The 24,677-nt window shown below is 44.8% G+C and overlaps 1 protein-coding gene and 1 pseudogene across 2 annotated transcripts; both read left to right on the top strand.

The window, feature by feature from the left end:
* The first annotated feature begins 3,145 nt into the window (after positions 1-3,145).
* Positions 3,146-19,429, top strand: LOC119911307. Of its 2 annotated transcripts, none has more exons than XM_038730140.1 (8): positions 3,146-3,342; positions 5,143-6,262; positions 9,204-9,338; positions 11,465-11,639; positions 15,255-15,353; positions 15,601-15,692; positions 16,873-17,013; positions 18,870-18,934. In XM_038730140.1, exons 1-8 carry the CDS (start codon positions 3,200-3,202, stop codon positions 18,873-18,875), a joined length of 1,911 nt encoding a protein of 636 aa, XP_038586068.1. In that variant the 5' UTR covers positions 3,146-3,199; the 3' UTR covers positions 18,876-18,934. The 2 variants fall into 2 exon arrangements, with proteins under 2 accessions (XP_038586068.1, XP_038586067.1); XM_038730139.1 differs by having other exon boundaries at positions 3,148-3,342; positions 18,806-19,429.
* A 2,902-nt stretch (positions 19,430-22,331) lies between these two features.
* Positions 22,332-24,677, top strand: part of LOC119912052 — a 14,848-nt pseudogene continuing 12,502 nt past the window's right edge.

Raw genomic sequence — 24,677 nt, 5'->3', positions numbered from 1 at the left:
ACAGCAGTTTATGTTGCTCAATGTTTTGGCAGTGTGCTGTCATTTTCTGAGAGCAATTTTAAAGTTTCCATAGATACAATCCACTAATAACGTGTTACTTTTGTACTGTGTTAACTTTATTTCTCAGACCTTTTGCTCTTAGTTGAATACAGGGAAGTTCAGTTCTACACGGGAATTTAATTCATGCCGATGTGACGAGCTTCTCCAGTGCGTACAATCAGCTTTGAGCGTACTGTATGACTTATCTTTTTGGTAAATGAGGAAGAAAACCCTGAATTGTCAGATTTCAGAATGCAGTCTGGCGTGACCATCTCCGCACAGGCGCAGTCCGCTGGGCTGCCGTGGACGTGTGTGGATATCAAACTCTGACTAACGTTATTAAATAGATTAAATACTCATTATTACAATATCTGGTAACTTTAAGACTGTTTGGGAAGTATAGTTTTATTAAATTGACTGGCTTTAAATACCCAACGTTATGACTATAAGCCAGTTGATTAAAACCAAACTCCCTAACGAAAAGAAAGCTTTTCCCAAGTTAAACGGCTCCAAACCGATCAATACGTTACCTCAGTTATCTGCTAATAATCAATAAGTAAACTTGCAGTTAGCCTGTGAAAGCAGCTCAGTGTTTAACCTGCTGGCTGGATGAAGTGTTTTAGTTCAGTTGTCTTACTTTACCAGCCGGAGCTCCGGAGGCACAAACAGGCTCTGCTCGGTAACAATGAGGCGGAGAAGCTCTTTGTTCCGCGGCTCCGCGCTCGCTCACAGTCCCGCCGCCCAAAAGGCGACGAGCCGCCGGTAACACCGACTGATGCTCCGCCGGCAGACCGAGCCCCGTTACACGAGGGCCCGCGAAGTTAGCAAAGATTCATAACTGTTTTACTTTCTACTAACAGACACGGTGCTCCCGGTGAGCGCGCGCGTGTGCCCACTTACAAAGCGCGAGAGCGTGACGTCAACCACTTCCGGCAACAACCTTCAAAATTAAAGCCTGTATGTGTTTGTGCGTACATGTATTTGTAATATAAGTTTGATAAATATGTAGAGAGAGATAATTAAATTAAACTAAAGCCCATGTGTGTAATATCAGAAATAGCCTACTTTATTGATCCCAGAAGGGGAAATTGTTTTGTTATAGTTGCTTACATTGCTACATTGCTATTCTAGGCATTAAAGTAATAGGCCTAGAAATAACAATTAAAAAGCTGGCAAGTAGAAAATAGAAAAGAGAAATATAAAAATATAAATACAAGTGTGGGGAATATGTACAGTATTCTACAGTGGGTGATAGAAGTGTAATGAATAAATATGCCCTAGCAGTAATAATAGTGAGTATTGATAATGTTGAGAGATGGTATCGAAGTTTTCATGACAACAGCGAGATGCAATTGAAAGCTCAGGAAAAAATATTAGTAAGTGAATCTTTCCCCCAAATGCTGTTCCTAAAAAAAAGCTGGTAGCCTTAAAATGACCATGTTTCCCTGAGGTGAGGTCCTCGCTCAGTCTCAGGCTTTTATTCTGAAGGTAAAGTCGACTTGATATTATGGAGTAGTAACTCTGGCTAGCTTTACTCTGAGTGTAGTTCTTTTATTTATAAAGCAGTTTCATGCACACAGGTAAACTTAAGGTGGTGTGCACAGCAGGTAAGCACAAAGGTAAAACAACCAAACACAGTACAAAAAGAGAACCATCTATACAGAATCAAGATAAAATAAATAAGAATATTTAAAATAAAACATTGATAATAAGGGTTTTATAACATTTAGGTAAAAGCACGAGTTATTTCTTCCATTTGTCACACAAGCCATCACTCTGATGAACAGTTGACTCTGACTCACAGTGTTAGGAACAATTCCTGTTTACTGGCTACCATTTACCATTTATTTATTCATCATTCTCCATTTCAAAACTGTTCATATTGTCATATTGTAGGCCTATATACAGTATACCAAATGTATGTTTACGACATGTAAATGTCTGCTCATGGCACTGTTGCACTATTGTCCCAATCTGTCTGTTTTGTTTATAGTGTGTAGATATGTGTGTTCTCTATGCTGTAGTCTGTGTTTGATTACTGTATTATTGTATTATTGTATAAGTAGTATTGTATAAAGATGATTCTGATTCGTTAAAGGTTTTTTGAGAGTTTTCGTCTCATCTGAATCGGCTGCTGTTCAGAAGGAAATATGTGATTTGAGATATTGATCTGTTTAAATAAAACTGACTTGACTTGAACGGGAAATGGAAGCATGTGAACATCCCAGCAGTCACAGCAGATGTCGGATCAGCTGATAGTCTTTTAATAGAGCGCTAATACTTCCGTCCTACCGCAGGAACCAAATTAAGTTCACACTGAGGAAGACTCGGTTCACCTCCACATCATAAACCCTGCTCATCCAGTGCGGCAAAAACCACCTGGTGCAGCTGTCACGTGTTCATTTTAGATTTAACCCAAATGTTGTGCTGCAAACATTCAACTTTGATATAAAAATAAATGTTTTTGCACAAAGCACCATATTTCAATGCGTTTAGAGATTAAAGAACACACCTCTGTGTCCACACCAGGGAGCTGAGTTACAGTAGATTAAATAGTACTCTTTAAGGATCATTAAGAGCATTGAGAGCGCGTGCTTCATCTATTTTATTAAGAATAAATGCAGCAGCTTATCAGCGCGATCACTTCCTGCCAATGATTTCCCTTTCAAAATAAAAACAAATAAAGTGCAACAAACAATGCCAGCTTCACTTAAATGAGAGGGTGCAGAGCCTGTTATAAACTATACTACACATTCTTCTTCTTCTTCTTCTTCTTCTTCTTCAAAGCCTATTATATTCTGGGGAAGCCTGAATCAGGAGTGGGGCTGTAAACGTTTTAACAGGTTGTTTTCCTCATAAACAATGCAACGTAAAGTGTGAGTTTAAAACATGGAGTTACTGTTTGTTATCCGTCTCAGGCAGATAACCCGAACCCTCACCATCCCTTTAAACAGAACAAATATCTGGTCGTTTTAATTGATTAACATTAACCCTTTACTTTGAAGTATGCAGGCGGAAGTAGAGCAGACGCTGCTGCGGACTTGGTGCTCCCAGCAACTAACGGGGCATCACTTCAGTGCGGTTCGCCACACCGGTCCCCCCTCTGCGGTGACTGCGTGCTGCGAGGCCCCTGTGAGGTTCTGGACTAACCGCAGGTCTCATGTCATCGCTGGACTTGATGAAAAAAGAGTGTTTGGCAGCTGGGACCCTGTCCTCGGCCTCTCTCAAGAGGAGGTTCATAAAGAAGAGGAGGGTCGCTCCCGGGGGGCAGCAGGATGCGGACAGCGACTGTCAGCTGTGCAGGTGAGACTCACGAACCTGAACCAGGAACTTTCAGTTCAGTTTTATTTATACAGCTCCAGGTTATAACTGAGGTATCTCAGGGCACTGCCATATGGACCAGGTCTAGACTCAGTGAAGTGTTAACAGACACCCCAAAGTTCTGGAATAAACCAGTTGAACCAGCTGCTGGCTGATCTTTGAGCTCAGAAAGTTTAGATAGTTCACACTGACACCGTGCCCAGGTCTGGATCAGGACCCGCTCACACAGACACAAGCTCAGGTCCCGGTCAGGACCTGCTCAGGTCTGGATCAGGACCTGCTCACACAAAGACCGATCTCAGTTCCTGGTCAGGACCTCCTCAGGTCTGGATCAGTACCTGCTTACACAAACACCGACCTCAGGTCCTGGTCAGGACCTCCTCAGGTCTGGATCAGTACCTGCTTACACAAACACCGACCTCAGGTCCCGGTCAGGACTTGCTCAGGTCTGGATCAGGACCTGCTTACACAAACACCGACCTCAGGTCCCGGTCAGGACCTCCTCAGGTCTGGATCAGGACCTGCTTACACAAACACCGACCGCAGGTTCCGGTGAGGACCTGCTCAGGTCAGGATCAGGACCTGCTCAAACACACACCATGTTCAGGTCAGGATCAGGACCTGCTCACAAAGACACCATGCTCAGGTCACGGTCAGGACCTGCTCAGGTCAGGATCAGGACCTGCTCAAACACACCATGTTCAGGTCAGGATCAGGACCTGCTCACAAAGACACCATGCTCAGGTCACGGTCAGGACCTGCTCAGGTCAGGATCAGGACCTGCTCAAACACACACCATGTTCAGGTCAGGATCAGGACCTGCTCACAAAGACACCATGCTCAGGTCACGGTCAGGACCTGCTCAGGTCAGGATCAGGACCTGCTCAAACACACACCATGTTCAGGTCAGGATCAGGACCTGCTCACAAAGACACCATGCTCAGGTCACAGTCAGGACCTGCTCAGGTCTGGATCAGTACCTGCTTACACAAACACCGACCGCAGGTTCCGGTCAGGACCTCCTCAGGTCTGGATCAGGACCTGCTTACACAAACACCGACCGCAGGTTCCGGTCAGGACCTGCTCAGGTCAGCTTTGAGCTCAGAAAGTTTAGATAGTTCACACTGACACCATCCTCAGGTCAGGATCAGGACCTGCTCATAAAGACACCATGCTCAGGTCACGGTCAGGACCTGCTCAGGTCAGGATCAGGACCTGCTCAAACACACACCATGTTCAGGTCAGGATCAGGACCTGCTCACAAAGACACCATGCTCAGGTCATGGTCAGGACCTGCTCAGAACTGGATCAGGACCTGCTCACACAGACAACGTGCTCTGTTCTGGATTAGGACCTGCTCACACAGATATGGTTTAACATTCAGGCAGCTGTGTTTATTTAATCGATCAGTGGTGAAATCAAGGTGCAAGGTGTGAATTTCCCTTGGGATAAATAAAGTATCTATCTATCTATCAAAGGTGCATGATTATGAATATTGGAGCTTATAAATTTCTCAAGTCGATCCCTCTGAGACCACATACCTGTCTCTGTTGCTGGCCTCAAGGAGTCAGTATGCCTCAAAGTCCAACACTGTCTGAACCCCCCATACATATTGTAGCTTGCCAAAACCAACAACAGAAGAAATGTGGCCCCAGCACGACGCAGGTGTGTAGGGGGGAAAGTTCAGTTCTGCTTTTAGATCAGTTTGGACGATGCTTGTGAAGCTCCCTGAACCCCAATGCCTCCCTCACTAACTCACTTGTTGTGTTCCTATTTTTCCAGGTGTTCCTTGTTTGTGCCGTCTGGTATTAGTCGCACTGTTCGTCGGATTCTGATAGCCTGCCTCCTCTCCTTCCTGGCGCTGCTTGGCTCAGTATCCATCGATCTCAGCTCCAACTTTGACCTGCTGCACACCACGGAGGTGGCTTATGACGAGCTGGCTTCATGCAGGACGATAGCTATTCTGCAACTCGTCAGTAAGTTTCAAAGGATGAGGCGTTTATTTACCAATGAGACACAGGAGGCAGGTTTCTCACACGTAGTGTTTCCTGTGTTCAGTGCTCTCTGTGGTGAAACGGTGGCTGACAGTAACAGCCACGGGCATTCCTGCAGTACTGAGCTGGCTGGATTTTGCCCAGAGATGAGTAGGAGTGTCGAAGGATTTCTAAATACTTCATTGGATACAAATGGCACCGATGAAAATGGTACCTCTGTGTACACCCAGGTCATCGGCAGATTCCTGGACACCTGGGGTACGGTGGAGGATAGTTTAGTCAAAGCCAAACAGATTCCTAACTGGGGAGACGTGCTGGCTGCAAGACTTCTGGTGACATTCATAGAGCTGAACCACCAGGTGATGGACTTCCCCCACATGGCAACTCATGCTGACTTCCAGTACAAGTGGACTTACGTACTCAGATACCTGGGCTTTGCCATGGTTATGACAGAACGACTGAATGACTGCTGGTTAGAGAGCATAGACCTCAAGGTCAACTCAAAACAGTCTTGGATCTTTGACTCGAGTCTGTGGCAGATCTCTGGAGCAGGATCAGAGCTTATGTCTGGGTCCCAGGCTGGAGTTCTGGCTCTGACAAACACTCAGCAGTGCTTGTTTGATCGGGCGGTGCCGGCCCTCAGGTTGGCGTCTCGGTCCGTGTCTTCGGTCCTCAGTATGAGGGTCTGCCTGCTGGCTATGGCCTGCCTCATCTACCCGGTGGCGATGTTCTCCTTCAAGCAGATGGCCGAGTGGATACAGAACTACGCCCAGAGCTTGAAGGAGAAGAGTGAGGACCTGAAGCGCCAGAGGAAGCTGGCCGAGGACCTGCTGCACCAAATGCTGCCCAAGTCAGTCGCCAAGCAGCTCCGCCAGCAAAAACACGTCAAGGCCGAGAGCTACGAAAAGGTTGGTGCGATCACAAAGAGTGTATTCATTTGTGCTTCTCTGACTGTGGTTGAGAATGGTTCAAGTAGGCGTTCGCCCAGGACAGGAGATGACTGCTACTGCTCAGACCCTTTTTATACTGAATGGACCAACATGCTGCTTGCTGGCCTGTCATTGGTCTTTGCCCATGAAAAGGCAGTTAAACTAGACCTAAACTATATACCGGAACCAGCTATAGGAGACATAAATGTAGTCGGCAAGAGAATGCTGACTGTCTGAAGAATCAACATGCATTTGCTTCGTTTGGTAGTTTATTGGAGGTAGACAGGTGATAGCATCCATTAAGCATCCAACAAGGTCCAAACTGTCACATGTCCAAACTGTCCAAAGGTCCAAACTGTCCAAAGGTCCAAACTGTCACAGATACACAAGTGTCCAACAGCAATAAAGTCCATAAAATGCAATGAATAAGATGAACGGCAGTCAGCAATAATTAGGTTTTGACCTATCACCCCCTCTCTCCTCATCCCAACTACCCATGGTTTCCCAAATTGCTACTGGCCACCCATGTGACCCAATAACCGTAAGTTACCAAAAATCAGTGTTCAAGAACAACATCGCCCTAAAAGTTTCCTACACCAGCTTCAACATACATTTGAGATGAGAAACTGTATGTGTGTCTATGTAAATGAAGAATCATAGTTTATTTTGCATCTTTCATTTTTTTGTTTTAATAGCTGTTCAATAGTCAGAAACATGCTGATGCTGATCCTCAGTGGCTGTTCTCCAGACTGAAATCTAGTCGGGGTGACTGAGTTTGAGATGTGTAGTCTGGCTTTGTAAAGTTCTTTCTACAGCAGTGTGAAGAATTAACAAGAAGCATGGGGGCAACAATGCTCTCTTGTGTTCAAGCAAAAATAATAGTAAAAGCTTTATATCCCCAAGTTGATTGTGAACAGATGTTGAATCACAGGACTTTGGGCAGAGGTTAGGTAAGCAACCGGAGGTGAGCAAAGCTTGGACTGAAGTCATTAGTTTGATCCCTGGACCTGCAGGGAGATCTGAGAAAGAGTAGCATTGCCCTTCAGCACGAGCGCCACCTGTGGAGCTGCTCGGCAGCCAGTAGACCAGATGGGCAGATATTAAGGGTAGTTGTGGCTCAGGAAGTTGGGCAGGCCGTCCACCAATCACAGGGCTGGAGGTTGCATCCCCAGCTCCACCTGTCTACATTTTGAAGTGTTCCCGGGCAAGACAATGAACCCCAAAGTGCTCCCGATGGTCTGCACCTAATTGTCCAGCTGTAAGGCGCTTTATAGATGCAGCCATATTTTGTATGAAAGTGTTCAGACAGACACCTGCACATGATTCATTTGAAGAAGCTCCCTGTGTTGGCTCAGCAAACCCTGGATGAAAAAGACTTCTTCCCCTTTCTTTTCATTTGGACTTTTGACTTGGACAAGACACATGATTAAAATTGATGCTATAAAAAAGTGAATCAACTTTATAAACAGATATACACTACCGGTGTTTTAGAACACCCCTATTTTTCTAGTTTAACTCATTATTGATCGCTGCAAACTGTATATCTCTGAAATTTACAGTATTTTCTCATTTTTTCTGACCTAAACTTTGTCTTTACCTTCTTTGGTTATTCTGCAGCAGTGGAAGGAAATGAAACATTTCTACAGTAAACACCTTGGAACAGCCTGTTAATCCACCCTCAGAAGCTTTATTTGGACTATATTATATATTGTATATAATATTAATGAAGGAAGACGGAGCAGCTGGTCATCAGTTGATCCTACAGTGAAATAATGAACAAAACTCCTTCATTTAGATCTGAAAATGTCTGTTTTGTTGACGTAAACGTTTTTAACTTTGGCAGATTGCTGCTTACTTTGGTACCATTTAAGTTTTTTCACTGGACTTGAAATACTTCATACACACTACCTGAAACATGGGGCTTTAATCGATCCTTTGGACTTATTGGCTTTGACTTGAAACTTGAACTTACTTGTGACTTGGAAAACAACTTTGTCCCTCTGCTTCGTCTTCCTACAATCTTTCTTTCCACAAGGCTGGGAACCAAAGGGTATTAAAGTGTTGATGGAAGTGTTATTGTGTTAAAGTTAAACAAGATAATAGAATTATATATATGTACTGTATATATTTATTCTGTATATTTGACGTGTAAATGTCCATAAGGGAAACACAACAAGGTACAGTAAAAACAACCGCAGCTCACAGTGTATGCAAACCTTAAAGCAAAGCTGAACAACCTTTCCCCTCCATTTTCACTCTGAACATTTACTAGAATCTGAGCTTGTAACGTTGGGAGGTTTGTGTGCTTCTGCTGCGAGTAGGCTTCCTCTCCCAAGATCTGCGAACGCGATGAATGAATGTGTGTGTTTGCTGCCTTTGTTGCTATTGTTGGCGTAATTACCTATAATTGCCCTGTTCCATATTCATCATGAGATAAAACAAGTTATATTTGTGAAAACTGTGTCTGGCTTATTGAAGAGGTTTGAAGCAGCTGTACCCAAAGCACTCTGCACGAGGAGGGAGGGGGGTATTACTGATTAGGATCAGAGGCTCATTTTTATACTGATGTGGAGCTCTTGAGTATTCTGGAAAGAACCTCGACCCAGGGATTCTTCTGGTTCCAAGCTGAGCGGACTCACTGAGCCCTGAAGGGTGCTGTCCAGCTCCCATGTGACACCTGCTGCCTGTGAAGGCTCTGATGTTCAGGTTGTGTTGAAACTGTTTCAGAGACGTGTTGATTCAACTGTAGCATCATTAAAGAGGATGCAGCTTATCCTGCTGTTGAACTGCATTGCAGTTTACAGAGAGGGAGGCTGCATAGTGAGACTGTTGCATCAGACTGCATTAGTTTTAGCGTGGTGGTTCTGATGAACAGGACACTGAGTGCATGTCTGCGTCACGTCTCTCTGTTTTGTTTCAGGTCACCATCTTCTTCTCAGACATTGTGGGCTTCACCTCCATCTCTGCGTCCTGCACTCCTCTGCAGGTGGTGGAGATGCTCAACAACCTCTATATGTGCTTCGACACACGCATCGACTCCTACAACGTCTACAAGGTAACAATGACATGTACACAAAGAAAATTCACACACTGACTTTTGTATAACATTTCGGGGAAAAGCCAAGAGCTGACTAGCTGCTTCCCCCTGTTTTGAGTCTTTATACTAAGCTAAGCTAACCACATCCTGACTCCAGCTCTGTACTGTAACACACACAGACAGGAGACTGAGATCCATCTGAACGTCCCGCTCTCAATAAGAAGCAAATATCCTCAAATATTGAACAATTAAGCACACACTCAGATGGCTGAAGAATGGGAGAGGTTTAGATTTGTCTAAATGTAACACAAATTGATTCCCAGGCTGTGGACAAATGAGTACAGAAGCAGCACACACATGCTTTACTGTAAACCAAGCAGCAGTCCCCAGTTACACTGTGTGCAGTTGTAGTGTGTGCACCTGTAGCCCCGGCCTCACCATAAACCCTGCAGCAGAGAAAGAGCATGTGTTGACCAGCCTTATTCTCCACCTGCAGACAGCGCTGCCGCTGAATCCACACGTCTGCCACAGTGAAGAACTGCATTAATGCAGCACAGATGAACGGAAATGACAGTGTGTTGATGTGTTGAATGTTTTCTGCAGCCTGTCTGCAGAGGGTCACAATGTGAAGACGGCTATACAATAGGTTTTTCAGTTTTCGCGATTTTGCAGAAAAAACTATAGACGGAAATGGCTGTGGCCTATACCACAAGATTCAGCTCGATCCCCCACACGCGTGGATATAAGGTTTTTGATATTCGCCTTCGTATGCAGGAGCTCCAAGGCCAAACGCAATTATGTCACTTTTAGCGCCACCTAGTGGTAGGAGTGTGCAGATTTTTGCACCTGAGGTGTACTCTTGGGGCTGTGAACCTACCCCCTGAGTTTTGCGTCTGTAGCACTTACCATCTAGGCCATAGTATCCGTTTTATGTACGGAAGAATGAAAATAATAAAAACCAGAACGATTCCAAAAGGGTTCCCAGCTCCGCTGGTATCGGGAAGTTCCCAGCCACACTCGGGCTTATAGCTTAAAAAATAGCTTTAAACACTAGTAATGCAGTATCAAGGAATGGATCATGCAAGGAAATGTTTTGTGTGTATGATGTTGTTTTACTTTCCTTTTAGAATATTTCTCTCTTTATTTGTCAAAGAAATTTTAATAGCTACTTTTATATACCTGTTTTGCACTTTGCTGATGATGCACTGATCGGATTACATTCAATTTCATTCTGTACAGTGACAATACAGATTCTATTGTATGTGGGAAAAATCTCCCTGAGCCAAACCCGTCAGTAATTTGGACATGTCAAAGCAGGAAAAGCACAGATCAATATCCAGTTAAATCTGGTAGTGACAGGGTCCTGGTGTTGGTCCTGTGCACGCTGACTCACTAACATCACAACACTTCAACAGGCCAGAGCCACCATTAATGTTATTCATTCAAATTAGCACTCGACTAAAAGTATTGCCTGTGGCAGCAGGAGTGTTGCTCTCAGTTTATCTGTACATTGATATCAGCTGAGCAGAGTTACAGGGTCTGATCAGATTGACAATGATGAGAAATGTGATATACCTGCCTGTTTATCAATAAATAGATCTAGCATGTAGCCGCCCCCCCTCCCCACAAAGAGCTGGTAGGTGTGTTTTATAGCTAGGAAAGAGCAGGCTATGGTTCTCCTGCTTCATGTGTGCTCCTCCTCCTCCACAGTCTGATGTACCTGACCCAGTACATCTTCTGTATTCACCCTGTTGGATGTTTTGAAGTTATTAGTGGGTTGCTCTCCTTTACTGTTTTATAAAGCCACAATTCTTTTCCAAGATGACTTCTTATTTGTAAATTACTAAAAAAATTAAATGTGCACCTTGATTTAGTTTTGTTTATTTTCTTCTTAATTAGCTGGAGACAAATTAGCTTGAATGAGCTTCAAGTAAGATGAATTTTGACATTTCGTTGCTCTCAGACAACAAGGTGAAGCCTTCCTGCTCCTCGCTGGACAAACGTTCCACTTTCTGTTTTTGTTCTTCCGGTTTTCAGTAATGAAAGTTGTTATAAAAATATCTTCTGAGTTCCTGATTGGTCTACGTATCATCCCGGTGTGTTTGGTTCTTGAGTTTCATTTGAACAAACTTTTATCAAACCAGGTGGAGACGATTGGGGACGCCTACATGGTGGTGAGCGGGCTGCCTGAGAGGAATGGCGATAGACACGCTGACGAGATCGCCAAGATGGCGTTGGATCTGGTAGCAGCCGTGAGACAGGTCTCCATCCCTCACATGCCGAACCACAGGTTGCAACTCAGGGCAGGCATCCACACAGGTGAGAGGAACACAGAAGGATCACCTGTGCAGGGACTGATAGGGATATTGATCAGCACAGTGATGGTGGATTTTCATGGTCAGGATGATTGTGATCCTTTGACCTTACCTCTAGCGTCACCCTGAGGTCAAATAGTCCACTTGGCCAACAAGTGCTCTAAAAACTAATCACCATAATATTATATATCCATAATATTTGTGACGATATTCATCAATAAGAGTCTGCATGTGTTCCAGTGATGTGTTCCGATGTCTGCGGGGATTTAATAAACTGAAGGAGAAACAGATTTACAGACGTTCCTGCTTTCACAACATTTATTTAAACTAATGTGCTGGTTGGAGAGTGTTTATGTTTTTATTTTTAGCATTATTCTGTTAGCTACATGCTGAACATTGTCAATGTGAGCATGTCTGTGAAGGTTCTCAGTCATCTAGGTCATAGTTATCCAATGAAGGTGGCGTAGACCCCCTCCTCTGTTCAGCGACGGCTTCTCAACCCTGGTGTAGATGCTTCCTTGACACCTCTTTCAAACCATCCATCTTCTCTGTCTAAAATGTGCACCTGGTGGTCCTCAAACGAGTGTCCTCTGTCCTTCAGATGTAAGTAGACAGCAGAGTCTTGACCTGAGGAGTTGGCCCTTCTGTGTTGAGCCATGCGTTTGTGTAGTGGTTGTTTAGTCTCCCCAATATACAGGTCTGTGCATTCCTCACTGCATTGGACCGCATACACTAGATTGCTTTTCTTGTGTTTGGGTGTGCGGTCTTTGGGGTGTACAGTATCTGTCTTAGTGTGTTCTTGGGTTTAAAAAACACAGGGATGTTGTGTTTGTTGAGTTTCTCTAATACTTAGTACACATTTGTTTGACCTTCTTCTCCTCATCCCCTGTAGTGTTGGTCTTCTTTCAGGATTTTGTGGCTGTTTTTCACAAAGGTCCATTTAGGGTATCCACAGGCTATATCCTTCAGGTGGTTCTGTTCCTTCTCTCTGGCTTCTGCACTTGTTGGTATGTTGTCTACTCTGTGGTGCAGGGTTCTGATGACTCTTAGCTTGTGCTGCAGTGGGTGGTGGGAATCAAAAAATAAGGATTGGTCTGTGTGTGTGGGTTTCCTGTAAACCTTTCCTTTGTCTGTAGAATCCTTCGTTGTTCTGGAAATAGGTGGTGTTTAGACAGAGGTTGAGTAATTTACAGATCTAGTCAGGCCTGAGGTTAGTTCTGTTTTCCAGGGTGTTGTCTTGTAGTAGCTGTTTCCTTATGGATTCTACTGCCTCCATGGTGGGGATGCAGGTGAACAAAGAGGTGACATCATAGGACACCATGGTTTCATCTGGGTCAAGTTCCAATCCTCGAACTTTGTTTACAAAGTCAATGGAATTTTGGATGTGATGGGCTGTGTTACTAACCAAAGGGGCTAAGATATGTGTTTGGCAATGTTGTAGGTGACCGAGTTGATGCTGCTGATAATCGGCCTGAGTGGGGCTCCTTCTTTGTGTATCTTGGGTAGTCCATATATGCAAGGAATGGCTTCTCCAGGATACAAACGGTAATATTGTTCTCGGGTGAAGGAGTTTTCTTTCTGAAGTTGTTGTAGACATTCTATGGCCTTTTTCTTGTGCCTGCTGGTTGGGTCCCGTCTCAGTGTCTCATATGTGTTTGTGTCTATTAGTAGTGTATTGACTTTTTCCTGGTAGTCCACTGTGTTAAGGACTACCATGCATCTTCCTTTGTCCGAAGGTAAGATGGTTATGTTTTGATCCTTGCTCAGTGATGTCACAGATCTCATTTCTTGGATGGTCAGGTTAGAAGGGAGTTCCTTAGTAAGGGCTGCTGATACCTTTGGCCTGAGCTGTTCTGCTTCTGTTTCTGTTGAATAGTTTTTCCTAATGGCCGATTCTGTTGCTGTGATGAGGTCCACTATAGGTAGCTGCTGTGGTTGGGTGAGTTCCCTATCTGACAGATTTTTCACCCTTCTGTTATCTGTTTCCCTTGTTGTGGGGTTGTCATCCTTACTCCTCAAGATGTCTGTGAAGGTTCTCAGTCATCCAGGTCATAGTTATCCAATGAAGGTTGAGGTCAAGGGCAGCTGGACTTGGTCGAAGATACTAGAAGACGTTTCGTTCTTCGAACTCATCCAAGAGACTTCTTGGATGAGTTTCTTCATTCTGACTGACTGGTAGGGAAACTCAGCTATTTAACCTCTGGGATCATTAGCTAGGATCATCGATACCGCTGGTTTGTTAGAGCTCCTGGCTGTCGTAACGACAGTCGTCTTGGTCGTTACAGCCACCCATGGCCAAGTCTGATTGACCGTCGTTGGCATCCTCATCTGAGACCAAGAGGAAATGCTTGTTGAGTTTCCTGGGAAGTGATGAAAGGACAGCATTGTAAGTGGGGGATAAGTGGTGGCGTAGACCCCCTCCTCTGTTCAGAAACGGCTTCTCAACCCAGGTGTAAATGGCTTCCCTGACACCAGGGACGTGCACAGGGGGGTTGCTCTGGTTGCCCGGGCAACTGCCCGTTTGCCTTTCCTGACTCAAGTTGCCCTTCCGAGAAAAAAATAAAAAATAAAAAAATAATCGCGATCGCAAAGCCTCATTCACTTCCATTCAGCAGGGGAAGAGCAAACTCTGTTTAAGTGGCTGCACTGCTGCAGCGCTGCCTGCACGTCAGTCGATTCTGTTCCCTACCGGAATTCCTGTTTCCTTCCTTTATGCAATCATACTACAACAAATCATGCGTAGTTTTGCCCAGTTACCATACGTGATACGTACCAACAGAAGTGAATACGAGCTAGAAGCGCAACTGAATGTACGGGAAGCCAAAAGGTTAAAAAAGGATTGTATTTTTTTCCGAAATCTAAGCGTTTTTTTATTTAATATTTTATTAGAAGCGAGTTTTCCCCATCTGTCAATTCAATCTAGATTATTTATTTTCAAATAAAAAAAAAAAAGGAAAAAAAATAAAAAATAATAATGATTAAAAAAAACAATAAACAATAATATAAGGAACTCTTTTTCTCATATGTATTTTGGTGACATTTATATTGTTAATACATTTTGGATACTGTGTTTAGTGCCTTTTTTCAGGTCAGAGCAACTGCCCTTCAAAATTCCTGTGCACGTCCCTGCCTGACACCTCTTTCAAACCATCCATCTTCTCTGTCTAAATGTGCACCTGGTGATCCTCAAATGAGAGTCCTGACCTGAGGAGTTCTGTGTTGAGCCATGCGTTTGTGTAGTGGTTGTTTAGTCTCCCCAATGTACAGGTCTGTGCATTCCTCACTGCATTGGACCGCATACACTAGATTGCTTTTCTTGTGTGTGGTTGTGCGGTCTTTGGGGTCTACCAGTATCTGTCTTAGCGTGTTCTTGGGTTTAAAAAACACAGGGATGTGGTGTTTGTGTGAGCATGTTAGCATGCTATTGTTAGCATTTAGCAGTGTGTGTGTCCATGTACAGCCTCACAGAGCTGTTAACATAGCTGTAAAGTCTGATTTAGATTAGTTTTATTTGAAGAGACAGTATGTTGTTCTTCTCCAGCCCTGTTGCATTATGGGATGTATTAAAGTACTTGCAGCAAAGTAAAGCACAGCTGTTTTTCCCCTCTTCGCTCTAAAGGTCCATGTGTGGCGGGGATAGTGGGCTACAAGATGCCAAGATACTGTCTGTTTGGCGACACGGTCAACACAGCCTCTAGAATGGAATCCACCAGCCTGCGTATGTGCACCTGGACACACAATACACAAACACACTGTGTGCATGCAGCGCTACACACATCACACACACACACAATACACAAACACACTGTGTGTATGCAGCGCTACACACCTCACACAGTTACAGAGGAAACTCGACATTTAAGTCTGTATTTGTAGGACGCTAGTGCAGACAGCAGAGTGTTTCTACACAGCGTGACTTTGGCCTCAGTTGTGTTTAACTGTATTTCTTGTTGTTTGTGTGTCAGCTCAGAGAATCCACACCAGCTCAGAAACCTACTTGGCTCTGATCAAAGACAACGCCTACGAGCTGCAGCTTCGAGGAGAGATTGAGGTCAAGGTAAAATATCCCAGACGTGTCGTAAAATTGTCACATCGAAGAAGCCTTTTCTTTTTTTTTGTCATTTTAAAGGTTCATACAACATTTGCTGAGTTACAAAATGAAACGGTTTGTTCACCCAAATCACATACATCTTCTCACACAGTCTGTCTGCTCATGTGCAGAACTAGTTGGTGTTTAATTTGCCAGAAGACAGATATCTGAAACCAAACCCTGGTTGTTTTTACTCTGGGTGAACAAACCATTTATATTTCTCTACGGCAGTCACTGCTCCTCTTTTGAATTGAATTGAATTCAATTTTATTTTTATAGCGCCAAATCACAACAACAGTTATCTTAGAGCACTTTTTAAAAAGAGCAGGTCTAGATCATACTCTGTGATTTTATTTACAGAAACCCAACAATTCCCACCAAGAGCAGCACTAGGTGACAGAGGCAAGGAAAAACTTCCTTTTAAGAGGCATAAACCTCGAGCAGAACCATGGCTCAGGGTGGGCGGCCATCTGCCTCGACCGGTTGGGGATGAAGGAGAGAGAGAGGGAGAGAGAGAGAGAGAGAGAGAGGAAGAGGGCAAGAGAGGAACAGAGAGAAAGAGAGAGAGGGAGAGGGAGGCAGCCTACATAATATACACACAGAGGTACAGACAGTAAATGTGATGTTGCTATAGACTAAATGAAAAATGGTACAGATATTTATAGTAGTGTTAATGGTAACAATCGTAATGTTAATGATTATAATAACAATAATAACAACAGGACTAGCAACAATAGTTGTTGCAGCAGAGGGTGTCGAGCAGGAACAACAGGTGACCCGCAGCCATAGATCCAGACTCCACAGCTCCAGAGCCAGAAAACCTGCAGGAAGTGATAGGAGGAGAGAGGAGAGGGACGAGAAAGCACAAGACTACCAGAAAGGGGAGAAGTTGTGTTAGTAACATGCAATAATGGGATGAGGTTGCATACAGAGGGAGAGAAAGTAGAGGAGAGAGGAGCTCAGTGCATCATGGGAAATCCCCCGACAGTCTAGGCCTATAGCAGCATAACTAAGGGATGGTTCAGGACTACCTGAGCCAGCCCTAACTATAAGCTTTATCAAAGAGGAAAGTCTTAAGCCTACTCTTAAATGTGGAGACTGGGTCTGCCTCCTGAACCCACTCTTGTGTCGTTCCTCCTCCTGCCAGGGTAAAGGCAAGATGAACACCTACTGGCTGATTGGCCATAAGAACTACAGCGTGCAGAACGACAGTCTGGTTTGTCACTGGAACCCCAACAAGTCCAGGAAAAAGAAGCCGGTGGCGGGCAGCGAGATCTCTGTCGGCAACGTGAGTTGAACTGGTTCACTTTTCCAGATGTTTGTCAGAACGTTCTTTGCTCCTCGTTCTCTGTTTTTATCTGACGTGTCCATGTAATTATGTGAGTTTCCATGTGATTCTGTAAATGTGTTGATATGTTTTGTGCACTTGTATGAATTGTTCAGCATGTTGAATTAGTTATTATGCCATGTTCATGTCCTATGGGAGTTACTGAAGTTTTCCAGTTGCAATGATCACGTCGGCCAAAGTCATTCTAGGTAATTAAACACGTTGAATGGATATCGTGTGACAGTTTACCGTCAGTGCACACAAAACCAACGTGCAATCATACAGCTGTAGTAGTAGTAGTATACTTTATTGTCCTCGAAAGGAAATTTGTTTTGGACTGCATGGTTGCTGCATGTACATAGAAATATACAATATACAAGTATAAAAAGTATAAGAAGAGGAAAGACAATTAATTTACAAATTTAAAATTAATAAGATAGACTATTATTCAACATACGTGTAGACACAGGAACAAAAGAATTTTTATACTGGTTTAGTTTGCACAGTGGAACTCTATATCTTCTGCCGGAGGGGAGCAATTCATACTGAGAGTGCAGAAAGTGAGTTTGGTCCCCCACAATTTTCTGCACCTGATTTAAAGTGCTATTCTCAAATAACTGTTGGAGATTCAAAGATTCCTCATTTCCAACTGTTTTCAGTGCTGTCAACACCAGATGTGACAATTTGGATTTTAGCTGTATTATATTATATGTACTGTAACACCATACTTAACAATACTTTCTAAAACAGCCTTGTAGAACAGCATCATAATTTTCTTATTCACCCCATAAAAACGTAATCTACGTAAAAAATATAGTCTCTGGTGCAGCCGTGTGCAAACCCATTCCGTGTGAGTTTTCCAAGTAAGTGAGCTGTCTATATAAACACCCAAATACTTGTAAGTCTGCGTTTGGGTGATGTTTTGGTCATGTATGACCACTTGATGATGGTCCCCAATACCTTTTGGATCGAATATGATCTCCGCTGTTTTCTTTATATTTATTAGTAAATCATTTTTAACACACCACTCAACAAACTGACTTATTACTTACTGACAAGCTGTCTTCCCATCACTGCCCTCCGTCCCATGTGATGTGAACATGGCATAAATATTTCTGCAGCTTCACTAAGTGGAACTCCAACACTCAAAGCTCACACATGCTGTTCCCATGCCATAGGAGGTTTATATCCTAACCCTGGGTTTAAAGTTGGCAACTCTCCCTCCATGTGTTTCTGCAGTTTACCTGCAGCTTACCTGCAGAGTAGCCCTGATCCTGATTCTGATCATGGATCGCGTCTCCTAGTATCTGGACATTTTAGTTTTCAGCCTTTGTATTAGGAAGAATGTTGAAAACACCCACTCACCAGATGGAAGGACATCATAGGTAGTGTTAAGAATTATGTCAGATAGGGGTTTCTTCTCATTGTCTCATATTTAAAATCTGTATATCCATACTCACTCGCCTTTTTCTGGTGAGTTCATATTCTCAAAATTCTTCCCTGAACATATTTTCTGGGCTGATCAGTGACTGCAATGTCCAAATCTCAACGGAAATGGACACGTCCAGCTAAGCATGTCAGCCAGCCCTCTTCATTCATAAGGCTAGATGTGGTTGGATGGCTCCACCCAGTGACGCTGCCTCTGCAGACTATAATCGTGCACCTTGAGCCTGTGTTGGTAGAAGATGAATTGAATGTGATCTATTATTATATCATGTCATGAACTGACCTTACATACGTACCTCTGTGCCAGTCATCAGTGACAGTGCAGAGCCTCAGTGAGAACGCCACCACCCCAGTCTCCCTTCCCTCCTCAGTGTTGAACCAAACCCCGCCGCGGCCTCGGACGGACAAGCCCGGCCTGAGCGTGGCGGCTCAGGTGGAGCCGTACGGCAGCAGCCACGGGACCCTGGGCTCCATGATTGGGGGTCTGCAAGGGGGAGACGAGAGCCCTCTGCCCAGCCGGCGCGGAAGCAGCGGCGGGCACAAACCCGACCTGCTGCCCGGCTCCAACTGCCACGTGTAACCAGCTCAGGACTTCATTTAACATGAAACATAAATGAACCAGCTGTAGGACAGAGATGGGTTTGTAGTAGATAAATACCTGCTAAGTATTCACTAGTCGGCATGCTTATTAGCTTTCTGAAATGTGAAACCTTTGAGTCACCCGGTCTCACAACAGAGATTTTACAGCAGTGCTTTCTGTGGTGTTTGTGTATTTGTATGTAGTCTGTTTTGTTGTGTAGCTGTGAAGCACCGAGTGTTAAAGTAAATAAAGGTTACTTTGTTTTGTTCCATATTTGATGAACTTGTCACTTTGACTTTTTGATATTGCTTTTACTGAGTTATGATTAAAGAAAACCTCTGTTAAAGGACACAGTTATTTTGTCTTTATTAGCTGATTGAAATGTTTTTCAATGTGACTTTATTTTCCATGAAGAGCTGTTTAACATGTCGGTGTTGTCCAGCAGAGAGCAGCACAGACTGCAGAGCCTGAACACTTGAGGCTATGAATATGAGCATGTTGTTATCCTTCCAGTATTTACAGATCCTCCAAGCTGCTGTTTTCTGCGCTTACACACAAAATGCATGAAGAGCTTATTAGATATGATGATCACAGTGAAACTTTACAAGATGAAAGTAAACATAAATAAATGCTGTGTTATTAAAATGTTTATTATTTTATATGACTTAATATGCAAATGAGGTTAATTTTCATATCACGCAAATCCATTTTCCACCACCAGTCAGATGGATTTTTTTGGTTTTACTGTGATAATATACGGTCAGACAAAAAAATAGTTTTTTCATGAATTTATTCAAAATACGCGTCCATAGCCCGGCGTCAAAGTCCACTGGAAGAGTCTCAGAAGCGTTTCAGCAGCGTAGCGTGCAGCCTGCGCCACCTTATTGACTTGTTATTAATTGGTCATTTTCGTGCTTCTACTACCTTCTGCACACCTCTAGGTGACCCCGTTTCGTTCCGTAATCTTCAGGCTGCATTTCCTACAAGGAGCATTTCAGAATCAGAGCATTTTGCCTACCTGATTTTACTGACATGTTTACAATTTGTTGATTTAGTAATCAGTGTTTGCATTTTGTGCTTCTGCTATGCATCTGCTCTGTGCTGCTTGACGCGGTTAGCGGCACCTATCCTCTGCGGAGCGGAGAGCCACTTCTGGGACGCTTCTGTGATGCGCTGCGGCCGCGTCTGGTGGACTCACGAGCATTGACTATAATGGTCACGACTAGCTCCGGTGTTCGGCAACCGCGGCGCAGCCCTAACGCGCCATAGCCGGAGTCAGTGGATTTTAGCAGTTAGAATGATCTAACGGCCTTGACGGCAAATAACATAAAAAGATGGCGCTGAGTATAGCTGCCTTGGTGTTAAGTGCGCTTTGTTTTGTTTTGTTTTTGTGTGTTAATTCAGTTTTCAGCTGTGATTCCCGGTGCTCTTTCACCAGGGAGGAGCTCATGAACATCAGAGGAACAACTCAACAACAACAACGGATTTAATTCCCACTTTTCTTGCGTCATCAGTGGAATTATTGGACATTTTGGTGAAGGGCTCGCTCGCTGTCGTTCGCGCTGTAAAGCTCTGCAGGAGAGAGAAAAGAGCCGGGTCGCTTGTGCGTCTTCGCCGGCGGACAAACTTCAGCTTCTGGTGGGGAAAAACAGAGACTTTTATTCATCTTCTGTTCTGTGCTTCACGGAGACGTGGCTGTCTGAACTGATACCGGACTCCGCGCTGCAGCTGGCAGGCTTCCAACTGTACAGAGCGGACCGCGACACAAAACAAAAGGTGGAGTTGTCTGTTTTTATATTAACCAACGTGACAGTGATTCAGCAGCACTGTTCTCCTAATCTGAAAATTCTTATCATTAACTGTAAACCGTTTTTCTCCCCCCGTGAGTTTGCTTCATTCACTCTGGTCGGTGCTGACACTTTTATCCAAAGCGACATACAAATTGCTATACATCTCAGAGGTTGCACGCCTCTGGAGCAACTAGGGATTACGTGTCTCCCACACCAAAGGCAAGCATCTTCTCTATGCGCCATCACCACCCCATTACATCTCGCCGCACACCAACGTTCAGGACGCACAGCGCATGCTGGCCGACCGGATACTGTGTGTGGAGCAGACAAACCCAGACTCCCTTGTTATTGTTCTCGGTGACTTTAACGGGAAATCTCAGCCAAGAACTCTCCAAATACAGACAGTTTATAAAGTGTCCAACCAGAGAGGGGAACACTTTAGATCACTGCTACACCACAGTTAGCAGTGCCTATCACGCCGTCACACGCGCTCCACTGGGACATTCTGATTCCCGCTTACAGGCAAAAACTAAAGCTTTGTAAACCTGTAGTGAGGACATCAAAGAAGTGGACCAGTGAAGCTGTGGACGACCTCCAGGCAGGTTTGGACTGCACTGACTGGGATGTTTTCAAGAAGGCTACCAACAATCTGCTGCTCAGCTTCAGCCTCGGTCCACCACATCTTCCCCTCCCTCCTCAGAGCTGGCCAGCTCCACCCCTCCCTCCTCTCCATCACAGAGAGGGAAGTCAACGGTCTTTTCAGGAGGCAGAAACCCCGAAAGCAGCTGGGCCGACTCTGTCTCCCCATCCACCCTGAAGCACTGTGCTGATCAGCTGTCTCCGGTGTTCATAGACATTTTTAACACCTCACTGGACATGACATGTGCCAGCCTGCTTCAAAGCCTCCACAATCATCCCTGTACCCAAGAAACCAAGGACCACTGGACTAAACGACTACAGACCCATCGCCCTGACCTCTGTGGTTATGAAGTCCTTTGAACGCCTTGTGTTCGCCCACCTAAAATCCCTTACAGACCCACTCCTGGACCCCCTGCAGTTCGCCTACAGATCCAACAGGTCTGTAGACGATGCTGTAAACATGGCCCTTCACTACATCCTCAAGCACCTGGACTCCCCAGGAACCTGCGGCAGGATCCTGTTTGTGGATTTCAGCTCTGCTTTTAACACCATCATCCTGGCCCTGCTGCAGGATAAGTTCTCTCAGCTGAATGTGCCTGACTCCACCTGCAGGTGGATCACTGACTTCCTGACAGACAGGAAGCAGCACGTGAAGCTGGGCAAACATGTCTCTGATTCCAGGACAGCACCGGTTCCCCTCAAGGCTGCGTTCTTTCCCCCCTTCTCTTCTCCTGTACACCAACAACTGCACCTCCAGTCACCAGTCTGTCAAGCTCCTGAAGTTTGCGGATGACACCACCCTCATTGGGCTCATTTCAGGGGGGATGAGTCCACCTACAGGTGGGAGATTGACCATCTGGTGACCTGGTGCAGCCAGTACAGTCTGGACCTCAACGCTCAGAAGACCGTGGAGATGGTTGTTGACTTCAGAAAGAGCACAGCCCCACCCTCCCCCATCATCCTGTGTGACTCCCCAGTCACCACTGTGGACTCCTTCCGCTTCCTGGGCACCATCATCTCCCAGGACCTCAAGTGGGAGCTGAACATCACTTCCCTCACCAAGAAGGCCCAGCAGAGGATGTACTTCCTGCGGCAGCTGAAGAAGTTCAGGCGTAGTGTAAAAGCGCTTTGAGTGGTCGAAAAGACTAGAAAGGCGCTATACAAGTACGGAGCATTTACATTTACATTTACCTCCTCCATCACCATCTGGTACGCTGCTGCCACTGCCAGGGACAAGGGCAGGCTGCAGCGTATCATTCGCTCTGCAGAGAAGGTGATTGGCTGCAATCTTCCTTCTCTTCTGGACCTGTACGCCTCGAGGACTCTGAGGCGAGCAGGAAAGATTGCAGCTGACCCCTCCCACCCCGGACACAAACTGTTTCAGACTCTCCCCAATGGCAGGAGGCTGCGGTCCATCAGGACCAAAAATCCATCCATCCATCCATCGTCAACCGCTTATCCTGCGTACAGGGTCGCAGGGGGCTGGAGCCAATCCCAGCTTACATCGGGCGAAAGGCAGGGTACACCCTGGACAGGTCGCCAGTCCATCGCAGGGACAAAAACCTCTCACCACAAAAACAGTTTCTTCCCGTCTGCAACTAGCCTCATTAACAATGCCTGGGTCCCCTACTGACACTCCCCCCTTGCAAATGATACAAATGTCTCTGCACATGAAAATACTGTTTCATCTCGTGTCGGGCACAGACCTGGTACGTCGCACATATTTGTTGTTGATTGTTGATCTTTGTTGTTGTATATTATGTTGTCAGTTTATATATTTATATGTACACAATATTCTCTTCCGTTGCGTTACTTCTGCACGGCACAGACCCAGAATAATGCACATGTATTATCTGCAACGTTGTTCTTCCATTCCATATTTATATATTTCTACATTTATTTACGTTGACTGTATGTTTGTCTACGTGTAGCACCTTATCACCACAGCAAATTCCTCGTATGTGTAAAACACTACTTGGCAATAAAGCTCCTTCTTAATCTGATTCTGATTCTGAGCAAAAGGACTCAATTTTCAATTGCTAACAAGCGTTTACCTGAACTTAAGATACTTTATCAAAACTCTTAATACAGCAACACACCTACCTCACACAATTAACCAAATACTACATTTTCTGCTTAAAACCACATTTTGATGATCAAGATGGCTCTCCGCAGACAGCAGCCTCTGGATTACGCTCCATAAGATTAGTGCTTGTTTGTTTTTTGTTTATTAACGCTGTTTTCTGCCGTCCCACTCTGGTAACATTTACCAGAAAAGAGATCTTAAATATTAGACTTTCAACTACTCATACTATTTCACCGCTCCTTAACGAATCAGGAACTTTCCCGGAGTTATTAGTTAGAGGAGCAGCAGCTCTGTTTGGGATCCTTTGGAAATGGCGCAGGGGAAAACGAGCAGGCGCGCTGGTTAAACTGAGACAGCGGGGGTTTCGCACCACGCTCCTTCAATTCACCTGCCGAATGTCCACTCTCAACAAAATGGACGAACTGCTGCTCCTCAACAGAACTAACTCGGACTTCTGCAGATCTGCCGCACTCTGTTCACTGAATCCTGGCTCACCGAGCACATCCCGGACAGCGCACTTCACCTAACGGGATTTAATCTCATTTGCGCTGATCAACAACAAGGGGAGGCGGACTCTGTTTCTATATAAATGAATGTTGGTGCACAGAAACTGCTAAACTGTTGTAAAGACTGTGAAAAGATGGACCAACGAGTCAAAGCTGGAGTTACAGGCCTGCTTTGACTGCACTGACTGGGTGATTTTGAGGCTGCAGCCACTGACCTGGACGAACTAACTGACACTGTGACATCTTACATCAGTTTATGACATGTGTGTGCCAACTAAAACCTTCCGCACATACAACAACCAAAACCAACGGTTGAGGCAGATGGCCGCCCACACTGAGCCATGGTTCTGCTCGAGGTTTCTGCCTCTTAAAAGGAAGTTTTCCTTGCCTTGTGCCTAGTGCTTGCTCTTGGTGGGAATTGTTGGGCTTCTGTAAATAACATCACAGAGTAGGGTCTAGACACAGTCACCTTCCCCCTCTGACACACTGCCACCCCCTCTCTGACCCCTCACCTGCACTCAAAACCTGTAAGAGGACGTGAGCCAGCTCTTCCAAGGCAGAAGATCAGGAAGGTTCCT

The sequence above is a fragment of the Micropterus salmoides genome, unplaced genomic scaffold (genome assembly GCF_014851395.1).
Source record: "Micropterus salmoides isolate LMB-PRFRI ecotype aquatic unplaced genomic scaffold, ASM1485139v1 Ms_hic_scaffold_2, whole genome shotgun sequence".
In the NCBI taxonomy this organism is placed as follows: domain Eukaryota; kingdom Metazoa; phylum Chordata; class Actinopteri; order Centrarchiformes; family Centrarchidae; genus Micropterus; species Micropterus salmoides.
Note: the sequence above shows the minus strand (reverse complement) of the source record. Positions and strands in the feature narration are given on the sequence as shown.